This window comes from Bos javanicus, chromosome 1 (genome assembly GCF_032452875.1).
Source record: "Bos javanicus breed banteng chromosome 1, ARS-OSU_banteng_1.0, whole genome shotgun sequence".
Lineage (NCBI taxonomy): Eukaryota > Metazoa > Chordata > Mammalia > Artiodactyla > Bovidae > Bos > Bos javanicus.
In genome coordinates this window covers 97,098,351-97,121,165 of record NC_083868.1, presented here as the reverse complement: position 1 = coordinate 97,121,165, position 22,815 = coordinate 97,098,351, and the positions used below count along the sequence as shown (strand labels likewise).

At 36.4% G+C, this 22,815-nt stretch overlaps 1 protein-coding gene across 2 annotated transcripts in view; it reads left to right on the top strand.

Annotated features, from left to right (window-relative positions):
* PRKCI (protein kinase C iota) overlaps positions 1-22,141 on the top strand; it is a 70,798-nt gene extending 48,657 nt beyond the window's left edge. For both annotated transcript variants that reach the window (XM_061416174.1, XM_061416183.1), the window contains 10 exons: positions 939-1,115; positions 1,550-1,647; positions 2,564-2,650; positions 4,577-4,712; positions 10,138-10,225; positions 11,354-11,479; positions 12,853-12,932; positions 14,607-14,696; positions 15,437-15,552; positions 19,532-22,141. In XM_061416174.1, the coding sequence (XP_061272158.1) occupies positions 939-1,115; positions 1,550-1,647; positions 2,564-2,650; positions 4,577-4,712; positions 10,138-10,225; positions 11,354-11,479; positions 12,853-12,932; positions 14,607-14,696; positions 15,437-15,552; positions 19,532-19,619 (1,086 nt within the window). In that variant the 3' untranslated portion in view covers positions 19,620-22,141. The remainder of the gene's footprint in view (positions 1-938; positions 1,116-1,549; positions 1,648-2,563; positions 2,651-4,576; positions 4,713-10,137; positions 10,226-11,353; positions 11,480-12,852; positions 12,933-14,606; positions 14,697-15,436; positions 15,553-19,531) is intronic.
* Positions 22,142-22,815: the final 674 nt, after the last annotated feature.

Here is a 22,815-nt window from a genome sequence, read left to right as displayed (position 1 = left end):
TTCTTAATCTGCCCTAATCTGGTTTCTTTCACTCCTGTTCATTTATCCTTGTTTCCCAAGTCACATTATTATTTCTGCATTTTCTTTTGAATCATCATTCTCCTTCAGTTTTCATAATACTTCCCTCCCACCCAATTGGTGCTTACTAGTTTATCTTTCTGAAAAGTTGCTCCTTGCTTTTGTTTATACTCTTCACTTCAGAGAATTCACACTTAATTCTCATGCGTACATCTGTTGGTTGTATGCTGAGAATTTTGCAGGCATCTAATAAAAGATTATCTTTAGTCTTCTTTGTGAAGAATCAGAAGCCTAAGTTTCTGGTTCTGAATGATTTACAGGGCTGACTGTCATTCCAAAGAAGGCTTGATATTGTGTAAATAAGAATGTTTTACATTAGCTGAGCTGCCTCATGCTTGCTTTCTGCCTGTAGTTTTAACTCAGCTTTCATACATGAAGCTCCTAGCAGACTTATCTTGATGAGTAACTTCTCACTGTAACTTCTAACTTCAGTGTGAAAAACTGAGCTCATTATCTCATCAACTCTGCCAGTCTTATCCTGTGCTCACACTTTCTTTTTCTATCAGTGATACCTCCAATCTCCTGGTCACCAAAGTTAGTGTCATTTTTTTTTTTTTAATGCTTATATCTTCATTGCCTCCATTCCCCAAAATTATCAGATTCTTTTAAAGACATCTTTTAAAGTTTCCCAGGTTTCAGCTTCTTCTCCATTCCAAACACCACCCCTCTGACCTCAACTCATGAATTTATCCTATCTCTTAAGTAGTGCGATTCTATCATTTGGGTTGATGTAAGAAAATAATTAAGAATTTAAATCAGAAAATATTTAAACATCTTACATGTATATCTAGGTGTTAGAAGTATATTGTGTTATGCAAAATACTTCAGGTATAGCTCTTTGATATAAATGTCCTCAACAGGCAATGAACACCAGGGAAAGTGGCAAAGCTTCTTCCAGTTTAGGTCTTCAGGACTTTGATTTGCTCCGAGTAATAGGAAGAGGAAGTTATGCTAAAGTACTGTTGGTACGATTAAAAAAAACAGATCGTATTTATGCAATGAAAGTTGTGAAAAAAGAGCTTGTCAATGATGATGAGGTAAGCACAATGATGTTTTATTACCTCTAAACTATTACATTGGCTTAAGCGTATGATATCAGAAAAGATGTCAATGTTTGTGCCTTATTGTTTTAGTCTGCTTTTCTAAATACATGCTTCAGACTGCTTAAAATATATAAAGTTGTCTGATGATTATTAGATTAAAAAAAAAATAAACTTCAAACCATATTATTATCAAGGGAAAGTACTTGAGCTTTGTAAAAGTTTGCTAGACTCTTTAATAATATTGAAAGGTTTGCTGGGTAGTAGTTTCTCTTTGTATATAAATTATTATTTCATGATTATCAATGCTTTTGATGTTTAGCCTAGTTAGTAATTGCATTTATGGTAATAGAATTACTAAGAACAAATTTGTCATAGTTTTGATACTGTCATTCTAGTTTGACATAAATTTCTTTCATATTTTAAAATAGGATATTGACTGGGTACAGACAGAGAAACATGTTTTTGAACAGGCATCCAATCATCCTTTTCTTGTTGGGCTGCATTCTTGCTTTCAGACAGAAAGCAGGTAAGATTGAAAGATAATGGAATGATTCCTGGGTTTGACACAATAAGAACATTTTGGTATATTATACAGTAAGAACCCTTTTTACAGTAATTCCTGAAGTGGAAATCACATGGAAACACAACAGTACTGTGTTCATAATTGCCTGCAACTCCTGTTGGATCAGCATTAGGAAATTACCTGCTGCTGCTGCTAAGTCGCTTCAGTCGTGTCCGACTCTGTGCGACCCCATAGATGGCAGCCCACCAGGCTCCGCCGTCCCTGGGATTCTCCAGGCAAGAACACTGGAGTGGGTTGCCATCTCCTTCTCCAATGCATGAAAGTGAAAAGCAAAAGTGAAGTCGCTCAGTCGTGACCGACTCTTCGTGACCCCATGGACTGCAGCCTTCCAGGCTCCTCTGTCCATGGGATTTTCGAAGCAAGAGTACTGGAGTGGGGTGCCATCGCCTTCTCCGAGGAAATTACTTGCTTTACACCAAAAAAAAGTCAGAATTATGGCAGGAGAAAGTAGACATCCAACCTTTTAAATATCACCAAAATTCTAGTTTTAGGACTTAAAATTTCCTAGAGTTTAATTAGGTGGTAAATCCTAACTTCTTTCACTTGAAATGACGATTGGAAATGACTTACATTGCACCTTCTAAAATTGGGGTGGGAGTAACAGTTCTGGATCGCAAGTGGTACTACTTGAGAGTGAAAGTAGCAAGTTACAGAATTATTATCTTTGGTTTGCTTTCTTGTATCTTCTGTGGTTTCTCCTCCAGTCACCCTTTGTTTCCACCAAATTCCTGGAATGTTTGTTACGGGTTTATCTTGTAGAAGGCTCTCTGTACTGTGACTGGTCTCTAGTGTTTAAACTGCAGAAGTGACACAGCCTTATTTTGGGTCTTGGTTTCATGTGTTCTCTCCTGTGTTTTAGATTGTTCTTTGTTATAGAGTATGTTAATGGAGGAGATTTAATGTTTCATATGCAACGACAAAGAAAACTTCCTGAAGAGCATGCCAGGTAAGTTTTGTGTTGTTTCTGTGTGTTGGATTTTGGTAGGAGTAGTTCTGGGACTTTTTATATGTCGGTGGTTCAAAACAGTAGATAAATCATTTATTTTGATTCCAACTAATTCTCTGTAAGTCATGTAGAGGCTGAGCTAAAAGTTAATTTATATTGTAATATTACATATATAGCATTATATATTACATATTTAATAATACAAGCAGTTGAGAGGTATAAACAGTATTCAAGGGGAAACCTTTAGTCTACTAAGCTCAATTATTTTCGAATATTTTGTCTATTCAGTATCAGCCACTGAAATAACTAATGAATTTATAAGCACATATTAATCTTATTATGTATGCAGTGATCTCTGACAGTTTTTTGTTAGAAGATGATTGTTGGGACTTCCCTGGTGGTCCAGTGGTTAAGACTCTGTGCCCTCAGTGCTGGGGACATGGGTTCAGTCCCTGTCAGGGAACTAAGATCTCTCTGGCATGCCTCACAGCACAGCCAATAAAATGAAATAAAATAGAATAAAGGTTATTGTTCATATTTACTTGAGCGTAATGAAACAATTCCTCTTAACTATGATGTAATTCTGACTGTTCTTCCATAGTTATAGTTTCTGAATTATTCTGCCTTTGGCATTCCCCCCTCTGATTCCATATATGTTGATTAATAAGAGAAAAGAGTATTAAATATCATTTGTTTAGTGCCCTTAACTTGATGTTATTATACAAGATAGTAAATAGTTTCTCGAGGACTTTGGTGGGGAAGGATCATGGCCTTGGATAAGAAGTTTAATCCGTCAGTGCCATATTTTGTTTTGTTTTTTACTCATAATTAGAAATAATTCTACCCTTCTGCACTTCACGAGAGTAATGCCAAAAGGAAGCAAGTGAGTTTGTATGTGTATTTAACAAAGGTTGGAGACTCATTTTAAAAAAATAACTTATTTAGTGGAAATCTTGCTATTCATTGATATTTCTTATCAAAAAGAGTTAATAACCTTCAATTTTATAGGAAGGTGTAAAGTGTATTAATCTATCTTGTTTAATTTACTGTATGTTCATTATTTATTTCAGCTTTGACAAATGGTCACCCTTCATAGCAAAGCCACAGATGATATTTTGAATTGTGGATATAGCCAGTATTTGTTCCTTGTTTGTTCCGTTGGACTAAGGGAATGTAGCCTAGTTTTTATTTTATTAAAGTGCCCGTTCTGGTTTTATACCATCTTTGCTTTTGTAGGAACCAGATACAGGATAAGGGCTCAAGTTCCTTGTTTTTAGAATTACGTAGCTAGAAGGTGTGTATTACACATCTCCAAACATGATCACGATAATACTCACCAAAGCAGCTTTATTCAGGTCAAAAATTTTCCTATCACCAATGAGTTGGTGGCAATTCTGAAAATGTCTTCCTGTTATAGAATAATTTAACTCATTTTTTAGAATTTTGGTGTGGGTTTTATTATTTGAGTGGTCAGCTTTCAGTATTCTTTCCATTTTTGACCAATCAGTGGTTCTTAGCCTTTTGGAAGGTCTTTTGTCCCTTAGAGAAGTGATGAAAACTGTGGAAACTATAAAAGATATCCATACAACTTTGTATCCAGTTGTAGGAGTGTGGACATTCTGAAGTCCATCCAAGGACCCAGATTAGGAATCCCTGTTTGAGACTTTCAAATTAAACTTTATGAAAGGTATGGGTTTAATTTAGACTGGAACTTTTATAATTGTGTTTGGGGCTCAGCTATTTTAAAGTGGTGCCTCAATTTGTGTTTTGGTATTATTCCTAAAAACATTGGGAGGAAAAAAATCTTTTGACATGATTTTGATGTTCTGGTTTGCAGATGTAAGTAGGATTTAAATACCTTCCTCTAGAAACTTACCACGATTTAAAAACTTGAATCAAATGAGTTAATTTTTCATTTTATTTTAGATTTTACTCTGCAGAAATCAGTCTAGCATTAAATTATCTTCATGAACGAGGGATAATTTATAGAGATTTGAAATTGGACAACGTGTTGCTGGACTCTGAAGGACACATTAAACTCACTGACTATGGCATGTGTAAGGTGAGGGAAGTTTCTAGTTATTGAGAAGATCTCAACAGCTCAGGAAATTGTTTTGGTCAAATAATTTTACATTCAAAACTGGGGAAATAGTTGCTACTTTGTGCTAAAATGGCAAAAAGTATCCTAAACAGAGACAGTTGTACTGATCTCCTATCCATTTATGAAATTCCACATTTTCTATGAAGTTACATGTGCTGTAAAAGTTCATTTCTTTTTATTGTCTGTATTTTTTTATCTTGAAAGTCATGCTACTATTAAATAAAATCTGTAGGTAAAGACTATCTGCAATCCCAGACTTTAGCACAACAGCTTGCATATCATCTTCCAAGTTTTTGCCTTTTGATTATGACTCTTTATAATGCGCTCAAGATTTTCCCAGGGAATCTAACATTTTTTCATATTTAAATATCTGACATAAAGTACAATAGAGCAAACTTAAGAATTTTAGTTATTCTCAGGACATGTCCTTTATGTCTGAGTGTTTTATTCATTTTGTAACAGTGTTTCATTTAAAGGTCCAGTCTTTTTTCAGAAAATGTGTAGGGGACTACTCTCCTTGTCAAAATAACCTAGACAGAATTTTCTTCACACGGTAAATGTGGTAGCAAGCCTGTGAATGTGAATGTGTTAACTGCTTGTCCCCATTCACCTAAGGGAAGTGCCTCTAGGGCCTGCCTCTTTTTTTTTTTAATAAAATTTTTAAATCTATTTTTGGCTGCACTGGGTCTTTGTTGCTGCACACAGGCTTTCTGTAGTTGCGGTGAGTGGGAGCTGCTCTCTAGTTGCAGTGCTCGGGCTTCTCGTTGCAGTGGCTTCTCTTCTTCTGGAGCACAGGCGCTAGGCGCCTGGGCTCGCTAATTGTTGCAGGGGCTCAGTTGCCCAGTGGCATGTAGAATCCTCCCAGACCAGGGATTGAACCTGTGTGCCCTACATTGGCAGGTGGATTTTTAACCCCTGGACTACCCAGGGAAATCCCAGCCTGACTCTTTTATTCAAAGAAACTTGAGCATCCTGTTTTGCCTAGAAGATATTAAAGAAAACTTATTACTTGATCTTTTCTTACACTTAATGAAAAATAATACTGGTTTGTTACATACTCTCATTCTTTTCAGAGATCCTCAGTCAATTTAATCAAGATCTTTGATAAATCTTCTAGAGGTTTTTTTTCAGTAATTCTTTAAATTGGTTGTTCCACTTACCTCCTTTTCTGCCTCCTTCTCCAGGAGTTGTTTAATGTTATTAGTAGGAAATGATCCCAGAATTTGAACTTGTGTTCAGAGACCTTACCAACAGTACTTTGTCTCTTTTCCAACCTAATACATTTACACTCAATGTTTAAGCTTGTGGGAAATAAGTCCCCTGGAAATTGTAATGTTCCTATCTTACGACTTAAGAGTCAGTATTTAAACTTGCCTAAAGTCTGACCTTAAGCAAATATTAGATGAATTTCTCTTCTTTATAATTATTCTTTGAGAAATCTCAAACACTAAGATTTTTTCCATAGTTTTTCTAGAAATGCTTTCTTTAGGTTTATTTAATTTAATTTCTTCAGTTTCTCACTAGATGCTTTTATATAAGGAATGCCAAGAATAGTGATGACTGGAGGCATATGAAAACTGCAATTAACATCTTCAGAGTTTGAAATATTTTATGAATATTGATTTTTTTATTGACTGAAAACTTTAGCTATTTTATAAATTGATGTGCCTCCAACTATTTTTTATCAGCAGGGGGATTTCATAATAATATCTATTTTATGCTGTAAGTAATTTGGCTGATAGACGTACATTCAGATATCCAGTCCAAAGCTGAATGATTTAGTACAGCTCTTTTACAGGTTAACAGACTGCATCCCTTGCCTCTGACTCTTACCCTGCAAGTGCATGTCATAAACCATCACTGTATGTCAAGCCATTGCCATTAATACAAAACAACTAAAATCCCATTCATATTTCTTTGTACAGGCATGCCTTGTTTTACTGTGCTGCACAGATACTGTGTTTTTTTACAGATTGAAGGTTGTGGCAACCCTGTGTTAACATTTTTTAGCAATAAAGTTTTTTAAAAATTTTTATTGAAATATATTTGATTTACAATATTGTGTTTAAAATATCTTTTAGTTAAGGTATGCATTTTGTTTTTAGACATGATGCTGTTGCACATTTAATGGATTACAGTGTAGTGTACACATAATTTTTACATGCACTGGAAAATCAAAAATATTCATGTGACTCAATTTATTGTGATATCTACTTTATTGTTGGAATCTGAAACCAAACTGCAGTATCTCCATGGTATGCCTATATATAAAAATAACATATATACCCCTGTTAGGGATCTTAAAAACCCTTGAAGTCACAATATATATTACAAAGTATTTCTTCTAGATATTTATATTCATATTATATATAATAGTATAAAATCTGAAGAAAAATACATACCCCATACCAGGAATATCTCTGCAGGAATTCATAAGAACCTCATATAACAGTGGTTGTCTCTAAGAAGCTGAAACTGGATATGTCAGACAAGAATGGGAAGAAGACCTGATTTTTAGTCTGTATTTTCCCCCTCCTTTTGTTTGGAATTTTGTACCATGTAATTTAACAATAGGGAAATGGTTAAATTCTAGGTACATACGTTGAGTTGAATTTTGTATTCATTAATAATAGGAAATCTGTAATTACATGGGAAATTACATAACTTACAAAGTAAAAAAAAAAGCAGATGTTTAATTGTATATTTAGTATTATTCAGTTTGTATTTAGACTTTTGTTTTTCATTTTAATTGAGATGTGGTTGATTTACAGTATTATATATTTCAACTGTACATCGTGATTCACAGTTTTTACAGATTGTACTCCATTTATAGTTATAAAATGTGGACTGTATTCCCTGTGCTGTACAATGTATCCTTGTAGTTTATTTATTTTATACATGGTAGTTTGCACCCCTTAATCCCCTACCTGTACTTTGCTACTTCACTCACACCACTGGTAGCCACTCGCTTGCTCTCTGTATCTGTGAGTCTGTTTTGTTGTCTTATTATATTCATTAGTTTTATTTTTAAAATTCCACATATAAGTGATAGCATACGGTATTTGTTTCTCTGTCTGACTTATTTCACTAAACATAGAAGCTTCCAAGTCCATACATGTTGTTGTTTATGGCAAAATCTCATTCATTTTTGTGGCTGAGTAGGAGAATCCCAGGGACGGGGAGCCTGGTGGGCTGCCGTCTATGGGGTAGCACAGAGTCAGACACGACTGAAGTGACTTAGCAGCAGCAGCAGCAGCAGTATTCTAGTAGTATTTTATAAATGGTTTCCTTTCTGTGCAAAAACTTTAAGTTTGATTAGGTCCCATTTGTTTATTTTTGCTTTTGTTTTCTTTGGCTTAGGAGACAGATTAAAAAAATATACATATTGGTACAGTATATAGCAAAGCATGTTCTGCCTGTGTTTTCTTTTAGGAGTTTTGTGGTTTCTAGTCTTAACATTTAGGTCTTTAATCTGTTTTTATTTTATTTTTGTGTATGGTAGGAGAAAATGTTCTAGTTTTATTCTTTTACATACAGCTGTCCAGTTTTCCCAAAACCACTAATTGAAGAAACTGTCTTTTCTCCATTGCATATTCTTGCCTCCTTTGTCATAGAATAATTAACCATAAATGCTTGGTTTATTTCTGGACTTTCTATTTCTGTTCCATTGATTTATATGCCTGTTTTTGAGTCAGTACCCACTGTTCATTACGTTAGCTTTGTAGTATAATCTGAAATCAGGTAACGTGATTCCCCCAGCTTTGTTCTTCTTTCTCAAAATTGTTTTGGCTGTTTGGGTAGATTGTCTTTCTATTGTTGATTTCTTATTTAATTTCCTTTTAATCAGAGAATAGTCTGAATGATAATGGTGCTTTGAAATATGTTGAAATTTCCTTTATGCCTTGTATTTGGTCAGTATCCCAAATGTACTTTAAAAAGCATATGTAATTGGCACCCCACTCCAGTACTCTTGCCTGGAAAATCCCATGGACGGAGGAGCCTGGTAGGCTGCAGTCCATGGGGTCGCTAAGAGTCGGACATGACTGAGCGACTTCACTTTCACTTTTCACTTTTCACTTTCATGCATTGGAGACGGAAATGGCAACCCACTCCAGTGTTCTTGCCTGGAGAATCCCAGGGACGGGGAGCCTGGTGGGCTGCTGTCTACGGGATCGCACAGAGTCAGACACGACTGAAGTGACTTAGCAGCTTAGCAGTCTCTATTTTGCATGCAAGAAGTCTCTGTCTCCCTCCTTTTCCCACACACACGCACACACACATATATATATTCTATATGTGTGTATATTATACATATTTTAAACTTTAGCTTTTATTCAAGTCTCCCTCTGCTTACTAATTTTTTGTCTATATGATCTTTCTTCCTTTTTTTTTTTTTTTTTATATAGATGTTTTAAAAATCACCTGTCATGATTGGGGATTGTACTATCAGTCTGGGCTGCTATAACAGGGTACCATAGGTTAGGTGGCTTAAACAACAAACATTTATTTCTTATGGTTCTGGAGACAGAAGTCCACGATCAAGGTTCTGGAAGATTTGGTGTCTGAAGGTACCCTTCCTGGTTTGCAGATGACTGTCTTCCCATTGTATCCTCACATGGTGAGGAGACAGACAGAGAGCTAGCTCTCTTTCTCTTGTAAGAACATGAATCCCATCATGGGGCTCCAACCTCATGACCGAATCACCTCCCCAGAGGCCCCACCTCCCAGTGCTGTCACATAGGTTGGCAGCATGTGAGTGTCGGGGGCACATAAACATTCAGACAATAGCAGAGACTCTGAAATCCTCTTAATTATTTTGCCCGTTTTTACTAGTTGTATTTTGAGGCTTGTTGTTAGCTGCATACTAGTTTCTTTTAGCTTCTTGGTGATTGTTCCATTCGTTGTTGTGTAGTTGCTCTATTCGTACACGTTAGTGTGTTCTACCTTAATTTCCTCTACCCTGTAGCTATTAAAATGCAAAACCAATAAATGTGTGACTTAGGAGAAATGACCAGAAGGGAAACAACATAATGCATCGTGGTTGTGTTAGGAAGTGGGATTTAAAAGCTTTTCTTCATAAAATATGCTTCCTTTGACTCATGTAATTTACATTTTTATATTATAATTTTACTTGAATATAAATTATTTTAAATGCCGTTTTCATCTTAATTGAATTCTACCATATCTAATGAGGTCAAGTTTTCTTTAAGGTATTTAGTAGCAACCTGTGGTTTTAATAATAAAAGCAGCTGTGCTAGTGATATTTTATTTAAGCTCAATATGCTACGTATAGATGCTAACCTTATATGAAAATGAAATAAAAGAGGTTAATTTAAAACAAATATTGCATCTTACTATTTTCTTCCTTTTTTTTTTTAAATAAAAGGAAGGATTACGGCCAGGAGATACAACTAGCACTTTCTGTGGTACTCCTAATTACATCGCTCCTGAAATCTTAAGAGGAGAAGATTATGGTAATAATTTGGTGGTATTTTGGCCATGTGATTGAAGGGTGGTTAGATGTGATACCAATTGCATTATAGTATACTGTAGTATTTCAGTACTGAGCTTATTAACAGAAACTTTCTTGATCATCCTAAAACCTACTAAAAACTCCAAATTCTAAAATCAGAAACAGTGGGACTTTGATAGTATTTGGGGATGCCAATTTGAATATGGCAAGCACTTAAGAGTACTGGCACTGTGCTAAGCAGTTTGCATATATTAACTAAGTTAATCTAATCCTTTTAGTAATCCTATGAGATAAGCACAATTAATTGACATTTTACAAACAAGGAAACTGGTAGACAAAAAAGTTAAATAACTTGCCCAAGGTCATGTAGCAGGAAAGTGGCAGAGTTGGGATTTAATCAACCATGTAATTTCAGAATCATAAACTTCTGTAAGGTTGTTCAGATTTCCTGGGGTATTTCCCCCAAGAATCTGAAAGATGGAGGAAAGATTCCCTGCTTGTCAGAAACCAGAGGTTGTGTTTATCCTAAGAGAACATTTGGCCCTTTGGGTTCTGGCCCTTCCTAAGAAAACATTTGGCCCTTTGGGTTCTGGCCCTTTGATTTCAGCAGTTGTAAAGAAGGATGGCTATTTCTGATAGCTGCTTATAATCTGGTTCCAAAGTCCTTTCAGGATCTTTAATCAGGTAGCAGAAGATCAAATTTCACACCACGAAAGGTTATTTCAAATACAATTTAATTATGTCCTCAAAACAAAGTATTAGAGGCAGGCTCTTGAGTCTGTAATTACAAACATATTTGATGGGACAAAGTGTACAGGATAATTGTATAACTTGGCATAGACATATTGGTCTCTGCAGCTTAGTGTAACCAACAAACATATTTGGGAAGAGAAACTCGTGTTTCATTTTCTATATTTTATTTTTTAAAGTTATCGTTTAGTTACCTCCCTTCTTTGATAAGTGAAATGTTCTTGTAATCCTCAATGCCTGCCATGATCATGATAATGCATTTCAAGTTTACTTTTTCATTATGTTTATTTTTTTAATTATGTAATAAAATTAATCTCAAATTACTGACATTTTAGAATGTGGAATGGATAATTTATTGCTTTAAAATTTCATTTTGAAGGTTTCAGTGTCGACTGGTGGGCTCTTGGAGTACTCATGTTTGAGATGATGGCAGGAAGGTCTCCATTTGATATTGTTGGGAGCTCGGATAACCCTGATCAAAACACAGAGGATTATCTTTTTCAAGGTAATTTGCAGTATTTTACAGAGTCTCTGTGAATAACCTATCCTAAGGCACGAATGAAGACAGCTATAGTTATTACTTTCTAGTAAGAAAGAGGAAGAATAATCTGGAAAATATACCCGTAAACACATGAGTTTGTTTTTGTTGTTTTGATCTATCGTTCCTACTGCTTAGTTTTTGGTCCCAGTTGCCAGTTACCTTCTCATACTCAGAAACAACAAGGAGGTGACTTCAGATTGTACATCACAGAGGTTGGAGGAAGGAATTGTGTGGCCGGAGAGGGCAGTCTTTTCACCTGGACCACAGTCCTGAATGCATAAATCCAAGAGCAATAATGGGAAAAAGCAGAGTACTAAGGAGATAAAAAGGATCAAAAGGTGAAGGAAAAAGCTCTGCAGTTGGAAATACAAAGAACTGAATAGAACAGAAACAAGCAGACAAGCACAAGGACCCCGAACACACCGTCCAAAGAAGTGCAAAAACTGCCATAAAATTCTACATTTAATGACTAAGGCCATTACAGAAAATGAATAGATATTTCATGTAATAGGAAATCTAGCTTGCTGTGAAAAACCTGGAAACACTTTTAACCTCCTTAGTCAGGGGTGTGCATATTAAAAATTAATGGGCTTCCATCTCATACCTACACATTTGGCAAAAATTTTAAAGTCTGACAACACCAGTGCAAGTAAGGGTTAATAACAGTGCTGGTGAGGATATGAAGCAACTGGAACTCTGGTGGATGGAGTGAAAACTGACATGACAACTTTGGAAAATAATTTGGCAAAGTCTAATATAATCAAATATAGTAATACATGCCACACATTTTACAGACACTAACCTGTTTAAACCTTATAACTCTCCTATGAGGGCTTCGTTGGTGGCTCAGTGGTAAAGAATCTGCCTGCCAATGCAGGAGATGCAGGTTCCATACCTGGGTCAGGAAGACCCCCTGGAGGAGGGCATGGCAACCCACTCCAGTATTCTTGCCTGAATAATCCCATGGACAGAGGAGCCTGGCTGCAGTCTATGGGGTTTCAAAAAAGTTGGACATGACTTAGCAACTAAATAGAAAACAACAGCAACACCCCTATGAATCAGATATTCTTTTTATTCCAATTTTACAGATAAGGCAACAGACACAGTAAGGTAGTCAAAGAATAAAACCTACACATGTAGTGATCAAAATTGTTCAGAGTAGAGGCTCTGAGTAGGAAGGAAAGGACAGGACTGGGAAGGTACACAAGATGCTTAGACAGTGTTTGTAATGTCTGTTGTTTTCTGCTGGAATGCCTTAAATATCTTATAGTAGAAATATAAAGATGAAAACCCTGTAAAAGTTAATTATAATAATGCTGTAAATTTTATCTTTCTAGTTATTTTGGAAAAACAAATTCGCATACCGCGTTCTTTATCTGTAAAAGCTGCAAGTGTCCTGAAGAGCTTCCTCAACAAGGTATAAATTGTATATAAAATCGTTAGTGATTTATCTCTATACAAATGGCACTGGTAAGGAGAGTTTCAGGTGACATAAAATTCCAAAACATCAAAGTGTATAATTTTTCCATTAGATCTGGAACTTGTCTCTTCACCAAAGGGTGCCTTGACAGAATGAGATCCTTGACAGAATGAGATCCTGAGATGCGTCGTCCTTTCCGTTCTGCCAGTATAGTTTACCCCTAGCTTAGTATCACGTATGGTGTTTGTTTTGTTTTGCTTTTTGGCTGCGCTGGGTCTTCACTGTGGTGCATGGACTCTTGTCTGATTGTGGCACTCAGAGCTGCTCTTCTTATGGAGCATAGGCTCCAGAGTGTGTGGGCTCATACGTGTGGTGTTTTTAATGTAAACAAAAAATACCACGTGCTCAATTAGAGAAAAACTGCATCTTTGGGGGTAGCCTCAGTTGTACCTCCATCTCTATTTTTTCAGTTTCCTTTAGATGATTATTATAGAATGTTTTAACTTATTGAGTACTTGGTACAGTAGTGTTCTCTGCAAATTCTCTTATCACAACCCTATAATTAGAAATTATTCAGAAAAAATAAAATGCTGAAATGTTGTCTCTTTAAAAAGTCTGAACACCATTCTGTCATTGTTTGTTGCAGTTGATAGGCTAGAAGATTTTTTTTTTTATATGTATCTTTATTTTATTTGTTTGCACTGGGTCTTAGTTACAGTATATAGGCTCTTAGTTCCCTGACCAGGGATTGAACCCAGGACCCCTCCATTGGGAGCACAGTCTTAGCCACTGGACCAGCGGGGAAGTCCCTAGAAAAGTTTTAGGATCTAAAATTATGACTCTGAATTATGTTTATTCATAACACTCTAACACCAAATGTGTAGGTTTCTTTCCACACCACCAACCAGTTTTCCATCCTCTTACTTTAAAAATCTTGTTTAAAAATAAATGGTAGGTTAGAAAGTAGGTTGACTTGTGTTTATTTTCTGAGATAAATAAGATAATGAGTTTTAATAAAATAAATTCAAGCTTGTTTTAAATGAGTATTTTATGTGAGGAAAGATTTAAACTGGAAACCTTAGTTTTAACACAGTGAAAAATGAAGGTGAGAAGTGTCAGTATGCAAAGCAGAATGCCTTTTGCCACAGAGGAAAATGGAAACATGTTCTCATTCACGATAGTTGTATAATTTGCAGGCTGCTTCTCAGTCCAGTGATTCAGATAATGGTTGTATCGTTGTTGTACACAAATTATGGTTGTTGCTATAATTGGACACAGGGCTTTTAAATTGAGCTAAAAACAAACTGGTGAAGTTCGAGGGTTTGTGTGTTTTGAGTATCACTCCAGCCCGTGTCAAAGAAAGAGTTGGGTGCTGCCCAAATAATTCTGCTGCTCTCTTTGTCTTCTTCCCATTTTTCTTTAGCAAGGTGTGGTGACATCTCTCCACTTGAGTTACAAGGATAGCTGGAGAAGAGCTGTGAGGAAATCTTGCTTGCCACAAGCATCAGATACTCCTTTGATTATCTAGTGTTATATTTTCTAGAAATGAAAGGTAGACCATTCTGATTTCAGATATAAAGGTGTCATATAACAGACACAAAACACAGGTCACAAGGGTGATTTATTCTGAAGCAGAGTATTCACCCAGCTCTTGAAACATTTCCACCATAGGACCCAAAGGAACGATTGGGTTGTCATCCACAAACAGGATTTGCTGATATTCAGGGACACCCATTCTTCCGAAATGTTGATTGGGATATGGTATGTACATTTTGATTATTTTATATATTGTTGTTGTTCAGTTGCTAAGTCCTGTCCGACTCTTTGTGACCCCATGGAATGCAACACGCCAGTCTTCCCTGTCCTTCACTGTCTCCCAGAGTTTGCTCAAACTCATGTCCATTGAGTTGGTGATGCCACCCAATCATTTCATCCTCTGTTGTCCCCTTCTCTTGCCCTCAATCTTTCCCAGCATCAGAGTCTTTTGCAATGAGTCAGCTCTTGACATCAGGTGGCCTAAGTATTGGAACTTCAGCATCAGTCCTTCCAATATTAGTTTTCATTATTTTCTTGGGCCAAAATTTATTAATGTAAAAGAATATTGAAAAACTAGTGTATCACAGCTTACATAACTTAAAACCACTCTCTAAAGTGCCTTTTTAAAAATTTATTTTTTAATTGAAGGATAATTGCTTTACAGAATTTTGTTGTTTTAAAATCACTTTAAATGACAAAAAACAACAAAATTCTAAGTGCTTTTTAAAAAGCATTTAAAACTGTGAAAGCTTAGAATATTAATTTAATGGAGCAGGTTGTAGTAGTATTGGGGCCTGCATCAGTGTTCAGATTTGTCATTATTTCCATCATATGAATATTGTAGAACCAGGCCCAGGGACTCACTTTAATAAGACTGGGAAATACCTAAGGACAGAGGAGAAGCACAGAGGTGGAATTTTTCTAAGAATGTGGGCTTGAGCTGTCACCCATTATGTCTCTTCTAGATGGAGCAAAAGCAGGTGGTACCTCCGTTTAAACCAAATATTTCTGGGGAATTTGGTTTGGACAACTTTGATTCTCAGTTTACTAATGAACCTGTCCAGCTCACTCCTGATGATGAGTAAGTATTTCTGTAGACTGAAATATTTTTTAAAGTGCTTTGATAGTCCCATTTTTTAATAACTACACAGTGTTCCATGATCAGATTATCTGATTTTATCTAATCATCCAGTTACAGGACATTTGAATTATACAGTTATAAAAACAGTACTTGTCATTTTCTCCTTTGCTGACACGTATTGGCTCTAATTCTCAACAGCAGTCTTACAAACCTCATTTTACAGGCGAGGAAACCGAGGCTCAGAGAGGTTAAGCAAGGTTATGCAGCTGTGAGTTGACAGAGCCAGGATTCAAACCCAAGTCTGACTAAGGCCTGTGCTCTTTGCACTGCACTGCACTGCTTCCCACTGTGATAGTGACCATCTTGGTCTGAGTTCCTGAGTATTACCTTTAGATAGATTCCTAGAAGGGGAATTAGGTCAAAGGGTTTAAAGTTTTTAAAGCTCTTGATATATATTGCCAAATTACTTTTTAAAAAGATTACATCAGTGTGTCAGATCCAGGCAGCAGTGATCTGACTTACTTTTTGTGTTTATATCTTTGAAAGATATGGCTTAGAATAACTTGGGGATATTTGATCCTTCAGCTGTCATTAACTGATTCATTCTGTCATGTCATGGAAGCCTTTTCTGCTTGGCAGTCATTTTACTTTAACATCTGGTTAGTTCTTATCACATTCCTCACCGCAGCTGTTCCAAACTCTCTCTACATTTTAGAAGCCTTCAGTGCTCCCCCTGCCTCCATCAGTCTAAGTGGATTAACCTTGCCTTGAGTGGCCTGCCAGGGTTGAGACCTCCCTACTGTGAGCTTGCTCCATTTCCAGCCATCACCAGACCGCCTTGTGTCTCAGAAGTGCTCTCTAACTCGTCCCAAACTTTTGCTGCTTCCTGCTTCTTGGAAGGCTCTCCCTCTTATGCATGGGGTAGCCTCCCACTTTCTCAATCTGTTTCCTTCATTTCCTCCAGGATTCATTGTGTCAGTTATCCCCATTCCTTCACCTTCCTTAATTTCTCTTTTCCAACTTCTTCTCTATGCTTATAAATATGCTCAAATTCAGTAATTTTCCCCACTTCTTTGAGCCACCACATTTTTCTCTCATCTTCTTTTCATCTTCAATCTTTTTCAGAAATACTTAATAGATGCTTATGGTAAAAGAGAAATAAATAAGCAGTGTCTCTATTAAATTCCTTCAAAGTAATCAACATTGACTGTCTTACACTTTCTTGCTGCCAGCACTTTAACCTCTTTACAATTGAACCTGCTCTTTAAGCTTTTAAAGGTTGAATTGGCTTCTTAATTTCTAGATTTTAAAGCATTTTTTGATCTGCCCTGTCTCCTCCGATGTCTGTAAAGCATCTGACACTGATGGCCTGCTTTAGTTGGTGCTGTCCATCCTGGTTCTGCATTATCTCTTTAACCACTTGTCATCTTATTTACCCTGTCCCCTTGAGACTAGCATGCTCCATGATTCTATTCATGACTGCCTTGTCTTTGCTACATGCAGTTTGTACCTTGGAGGTTTCAGCCAGCCCCGTAGCATGGAAACCAGCTATTAAATGCCTCCCAGCTAAATAGGCAGATAACTGTTGAACTAAAGACACTAGTAGACAGTAAGCCTTGATTATTTTTGAATGTGTAGTACTTAGCATAGTGCCTTTTGTCATTATTTGTCACAGCAGTGTGTATTAGAAGGAGCACTGGATTTAATCAAAAGATGGAAATTTGAATCCCCTCACCACCTCTTAGCAACAGGGTACCCTGGGTCTGAGTTACATAACTTCTCTGAGCCTGTGTCTACTCATATCGCCTACTTCCCAAGGTTGCTGTAAAGAACAGCAACAATGAACAATGGTTTTTAAAGCTCTGAGCCACCGCCCTCTTATCTTCCCTGAGCTTCATTTCCCCTTAATAGTTCAAACATGTCTCCTGGTTTGTCAGACAAGCACCTCAAACATCTGAAGTGTAAATTGTTCACAATCGGGTCCTTGTTTTTACCCTTTTCTGCTCATTGTACCACCATGCATTCCTTTATTCAGATTCGATCATCTGAGTCAGTGGTTGTTGACTCCAACTCTTCCTTACCAAACTGTATAATACCTTCAGCTGCCAAGTTCTGGTCTCTTTTTCCTTTACTTCATCACTTATGTCGTTTCTAATTGGCTCCTTCTTTACTTTACAACTCGTTCAGTACATACAGAGTACCAACTCCTTTAATCAGTTTCCTTCAGTAAACTCCTACCTTGCCTAGCAGGTAAAATCTGTCCCCTTGGTGAGTAATTAGTCTCCCATCATCTGCTCGAGCATGACTTTCTAGCCATATCTCTCACCGTAACATAAGCGCCATGTTTTCATCAGGCTCAATTACCCACCATTCCCTGATAGCATGCTGTTAACATTTCCTCTCTATTCCTCCTTCCTTTTCACCTGTTGAAATCTTCCCCATCTTTCAGAGCTCCCGCAGATGTAATCAGACCTTTGATAGATCAAGATGGACCTCTTTAGTGTTAACATCACTGGCTTCTTTGAGCTAGCCATTACCTTCCTTCCAGCATCCTCTGCCTTCTATTCCTGTGCTCCAACTCTAATAAATTACTGACATTTCCCCAGACTTACGGTAGTCTTTCATAATTCCATTCAGTTAGTGTTTGTGGAATGATGCTGCCTTTCTTGATTTTGCCAAGTAGAAGTCACCTTTTTCTTTAGAACTGTGGTTAGAGCCTGGAGAAGGCAATGGCAACCCACTCCAGTGTTCTTGCCTGGAGAATCCCAGGGACAGGGGAGCCTGGTGGGCTGCCGTCTATGGGATCACACAGAGTCGGACACAACTGAAGTGACTTAGCAGCAGCAGTGGTTAGAGCCGGAGAAGGTGATGGCACCCCACTCCAGTACTCTTGCCTGGAAAATCCCATGGACAGAGGAGCCTGGTAGGCTACAGTCCATGGGGTCGCACAGAGTTGGACACGACTGAAGCGCCTTAGCAACAGCAGCAGCAGCAGTGGTTAGAGCAGGGCTTAGCTTGTCGTGTAGGAGACTTAGCAGGTACTGTTTTGTTATATGAAGTACCTTCCCTCTTGAAGGAAGGGGCCATATCCTGTGTAACTTTGTTCTCTGCAGTATGATAGGTACATTTAAGTACTAAAATATTTGATGGTAATGGTCTTGTATACTTAACTAGAAGCCCAGTGTAGCAGAATGCCAGCCTCTCTGCTCCCTGTGACCCACTGCCTCCCTGTGGTGGCCCTCTGGATCTTTCAGAGTACTTCCTCTGGTTTTTTCGTTTTGGTTAACTTCTGGGCTTTCTCTTCACCATGTTCCATCTGGTTGTTGAAGTGAAAGTCGCTCGATCGTGTCTGACCCTTTGCGACCCCATGGCCTATACAGTCCACTAAATTGCATGCTGATTCAGCCCTGGGTGTTCACCTATAATTATGATGTTGTTTGCTGCTGCTAAGTCGCTTCAGTTGTGTCCAACTCTGTGCAACCCCATAGACGGCAGCCCACCAGGCTCCTCTGTCCCTGGGATTCTCCAGGCAAGAATATGAAGTGGGTTGCCATTTCCTTCTCCAATGAATGAAAGTGAAAAGTGGAAGTGCAGTCGTTCAGTTGTGCCTGACTCTTAGCGACCCCATGGACTGCAGCCTACCAGGCTCCTCCATCCATGGGATTTTCAAGGCAAGAATGTTGTTTAGGTCAGAAATTAAGATTACCTAGAATTGTGACTATTTGTGCCTTTTTTATTCCCAGTCTTCAGTTTTGGACTACCTTTTGGTTCCAAACTTGCTCATGGGATTATAAGTCTTTTCTGATTTTCAGTACTGCTGATTCTTCTAGAAAATGTTTGGGGGTTAATCTAAAAACTTGTAGATTTTCCCCCCATAATTTATAAATTAGCCTTATTTTTAATTTTTAATCTTATTTTACCATTTAAGAAAAAAAAATCAAAGAAATCTTAATGGTGAACATTATTTTTCTTTCAACAGTGACATTGTGAGGAAGATCGATCAGTCTGAATTTGAAGGTTTTGAGTACATTAATCCTCTCTTGATGTCTGCAGAAGAATGTGTCTGATCGTCCCTGCTCAACTGTGCATTTTGCTTGTGTTGCCATTTAATGCATGGATAAACTTCTTACCAGTCCGGATGCAATGAACCATTTTATATTTTTCACCTACAGAAAAAACACTCAGTACCTTCTGCTGTTGGCTGTAAAAGTCAATGGTTACATCTCAGTTTAACTACGAAAAAGATGAAACTACTTTCCAGACAATCGTGTCAAAATTTAGTTACACTGGTAATCCAGCAACCTACTGATGAATAATAAAGTTGTCTTTTTTGTGCAAAGGAAATACTCACTAAAAAGAGTTTCTGTTAAATTAAGGGACGTGGTGGGGTATCATAAACCTCCTATGATTTTTGTCATATTCATGAGGTCACTTAAGTATTTAATTTTGGAATAAAAGAGTAATTCAAAATACAACTTGTTATATTACCTGTTACTTTCTGAGTTATTCATGTTTAAAAATTCAGCTGCAAATTCTGTCATTGCCTTAGAAGACTAATTTATTGATTTTTAAGGCAACAATTATTGGTTGCTTAGAATTGAGGAATACAGAGTCTTCTGAGGAAGAGAATGGACACATTTTATTAAGAACCAAATTCCAAATTATTAGCTGGCTGGCTTTGAAAAACTGATTCAAGTGATTTCTTTTATAGTGAGGGGTTAGCTTCTGAGTTTGTCCCTGCAGTGGAAACTGTAACTGGAATGTTAATAAATGTAGTTCAGAGAACCCAGACTTCTGTTAAGTGAAACACTTCTCAGTATATTAAAAAAAAAAAAATTAAAAACACTTAAAAAAAAAAGTGCAATGGTAATATTTATTTTTTATTGGAAAGTAAATCCCACAGTCTCCTTTTGTGATTTGATCTAAATAATAAGGAAGCACTAGCTTGTTACCAAAAACTTGTAAGAACACTCCATTATCCAGTGGACACAGAATGTATACTATTTTTTCCTTGTAATTCAGTATAAAGGAAAATAATTTATCTTCCAAATAGTGTCTTAACCATGCTTGTTTTTTCCCCAAACCATACTTTCATATCCTGTTTTGGAGCCTTCAATGAAATTCAGGAAAAAAAGAATAAACATGAATAAATGTTCAGGATATGCACACACATTCACACTCATCGCAGTTCCAACTGCTTAAGTGAGTTTTAGTGAAGTAGCTAATACATGTAATCAGAGTAGAATACATATCAGGGGCAGAGTTCTTCAGATTATTTTTAATATTAGTGCTTAACAATTATTATTTAAAGTGATGCCAATGATAGTGTCCTGTTGTTTATTTTTAAATATTTTTTTATGAAAAGGGACTTAAAAAATAAGCATGATCATTTAAATTACTTATAAATGTCCAGTCTTAGTAAAATGTAACTTTTAGGAAAGATATCTAGTCTTAAATTTAAAATGACTTAGTATATGTAGGCATTTAATAAATTGTCTCTTTTTTGACGGGATTGCTACATTTCATTTGAAATGTAATTTTTCCAAAGTTTCTGTCCATGTATACTCTCTTTTCTTTGAATAAGTCTGAAAGCAGTGAAACCTCAAAGGAAATGTTTATATAGTTCACATGTTTATTTAAGAAGTATATATGTTTCTCTTAAGACCTGAAACTTGTTTTAGGAGAAAAAACAGTATTTACTTCAAATCATAAATTTATAAAAATTTTTGACATATCAGAAAATACTTTATGATCTTGCTTTTAAATGGTACTATTTTCCTTAGGACGTTTGTTCTCAAATTTTAGAATGTGGAATAATCACCTAGTAAGTTTGTTGTAAAAAGCACATTGTTGGATCCACCTTAGAATTCTGTTGGGTCTCGGGACCTCAGTTTGAGAAGCAGGTTTGTTTTTTTAGTTACTTTTATTTTGTCTTTAGTTACATATTAGAAAGAGTATTCATGATAAAACATTTTGAGAAGGGTTAGATAGTTACTATCTTATCTACAATTTCAAATAAATTTTCAATAATTGACTTCAAGTTAGATATCTCCTAAAAAAATGTATCAGTTTTCTATCAATGTTACAAATGATGAGACATTTTTCTGTGATGAGGTTTTAACCGTTATTCAGGGTGGCCTTTTTTTTTTTTTTTTTTAATTTTTTTTAAACTAAGATTTACTGTGTATATTTTATACTGAATTGCATTACAAATATGTTTTTAACTGTGTTTTGTTTTTTTGTAGTCCTTATGTACCATGACAGTTCTTTTTATATTACATAGAAGTTGTCTCAAATACTCACCAGGGGACTAAGACAGTTGACAAAATGGTTGGAATTTTGGTGTTCTAAGAAACAATTTATTTTACATAAGCATGTATGTGGTCGAATCATTTTCTGTGTATGCAGCCTGAGCCTGAAAAGGATTTCAGGTATTATGCTTGTTTAGTACCTGTACATTTACTTAAAATAATTTTTTTTGTTTTGATTTTTGTCATGTAGAATACTGCCTTGGTCTAATGTAATCTGTATTTGTGTACCTTTTTTTAAATTTTACTTTAAAATCTTTAAATAAAATGTTTAATACTCATCAGGATTGGAGCATGTTTACTATGTAGTGTATCAGAGCTTTGTGTAAGAACAAAGGTGTATTCAAAATTGGTTCAAGAAGAAAAATGAAAATTTTAGGGTTTGGAATTTTGCTGTACTTAGAGCAGCATTCTGGTAGTTCTCATGCCATATTGTAGACATTTACTCATAAAATATTGTTCGGTGTATTTTTAAACTCACCCGTCTATGCATCTCTTATGTTGGGAAACAAATTAGTAAAAAATCAGCTGAAGAGAGAGCATTTTAACTAGTTTTAAAACTGAATTTAAAACTAAATTTAAACAGAACAGTATGTTCTACAGTGATCTATTCTAGAGTTCCAGAACTTCTCCTTTCTCAGCTGTAGCTAGTGTTCTTCTATAAACAAGCATGAGCCTGGCGTCTCACACTTCCAAACCTCTTCAACATTACTTAACCTTTCTTTTCTTTTACAAGGAGAATGAAATTCAAAGTGCTTTTCTTTTTTATTGACATGAAATAGCTAGAGCTGGTATATTAAAACCACCAAAGACTGATCTCCTGTGTCTTTTCTATTATTTTATCGTAATATCCCCTATGCGTGCATGCGTGTTCAGTTGCTCAGTCGTGTCTGACTTTTTGTGACCCCGTGGACTAGCCCACCAGGCTCTTCTGTCCATGGGATTCTCCATGCAA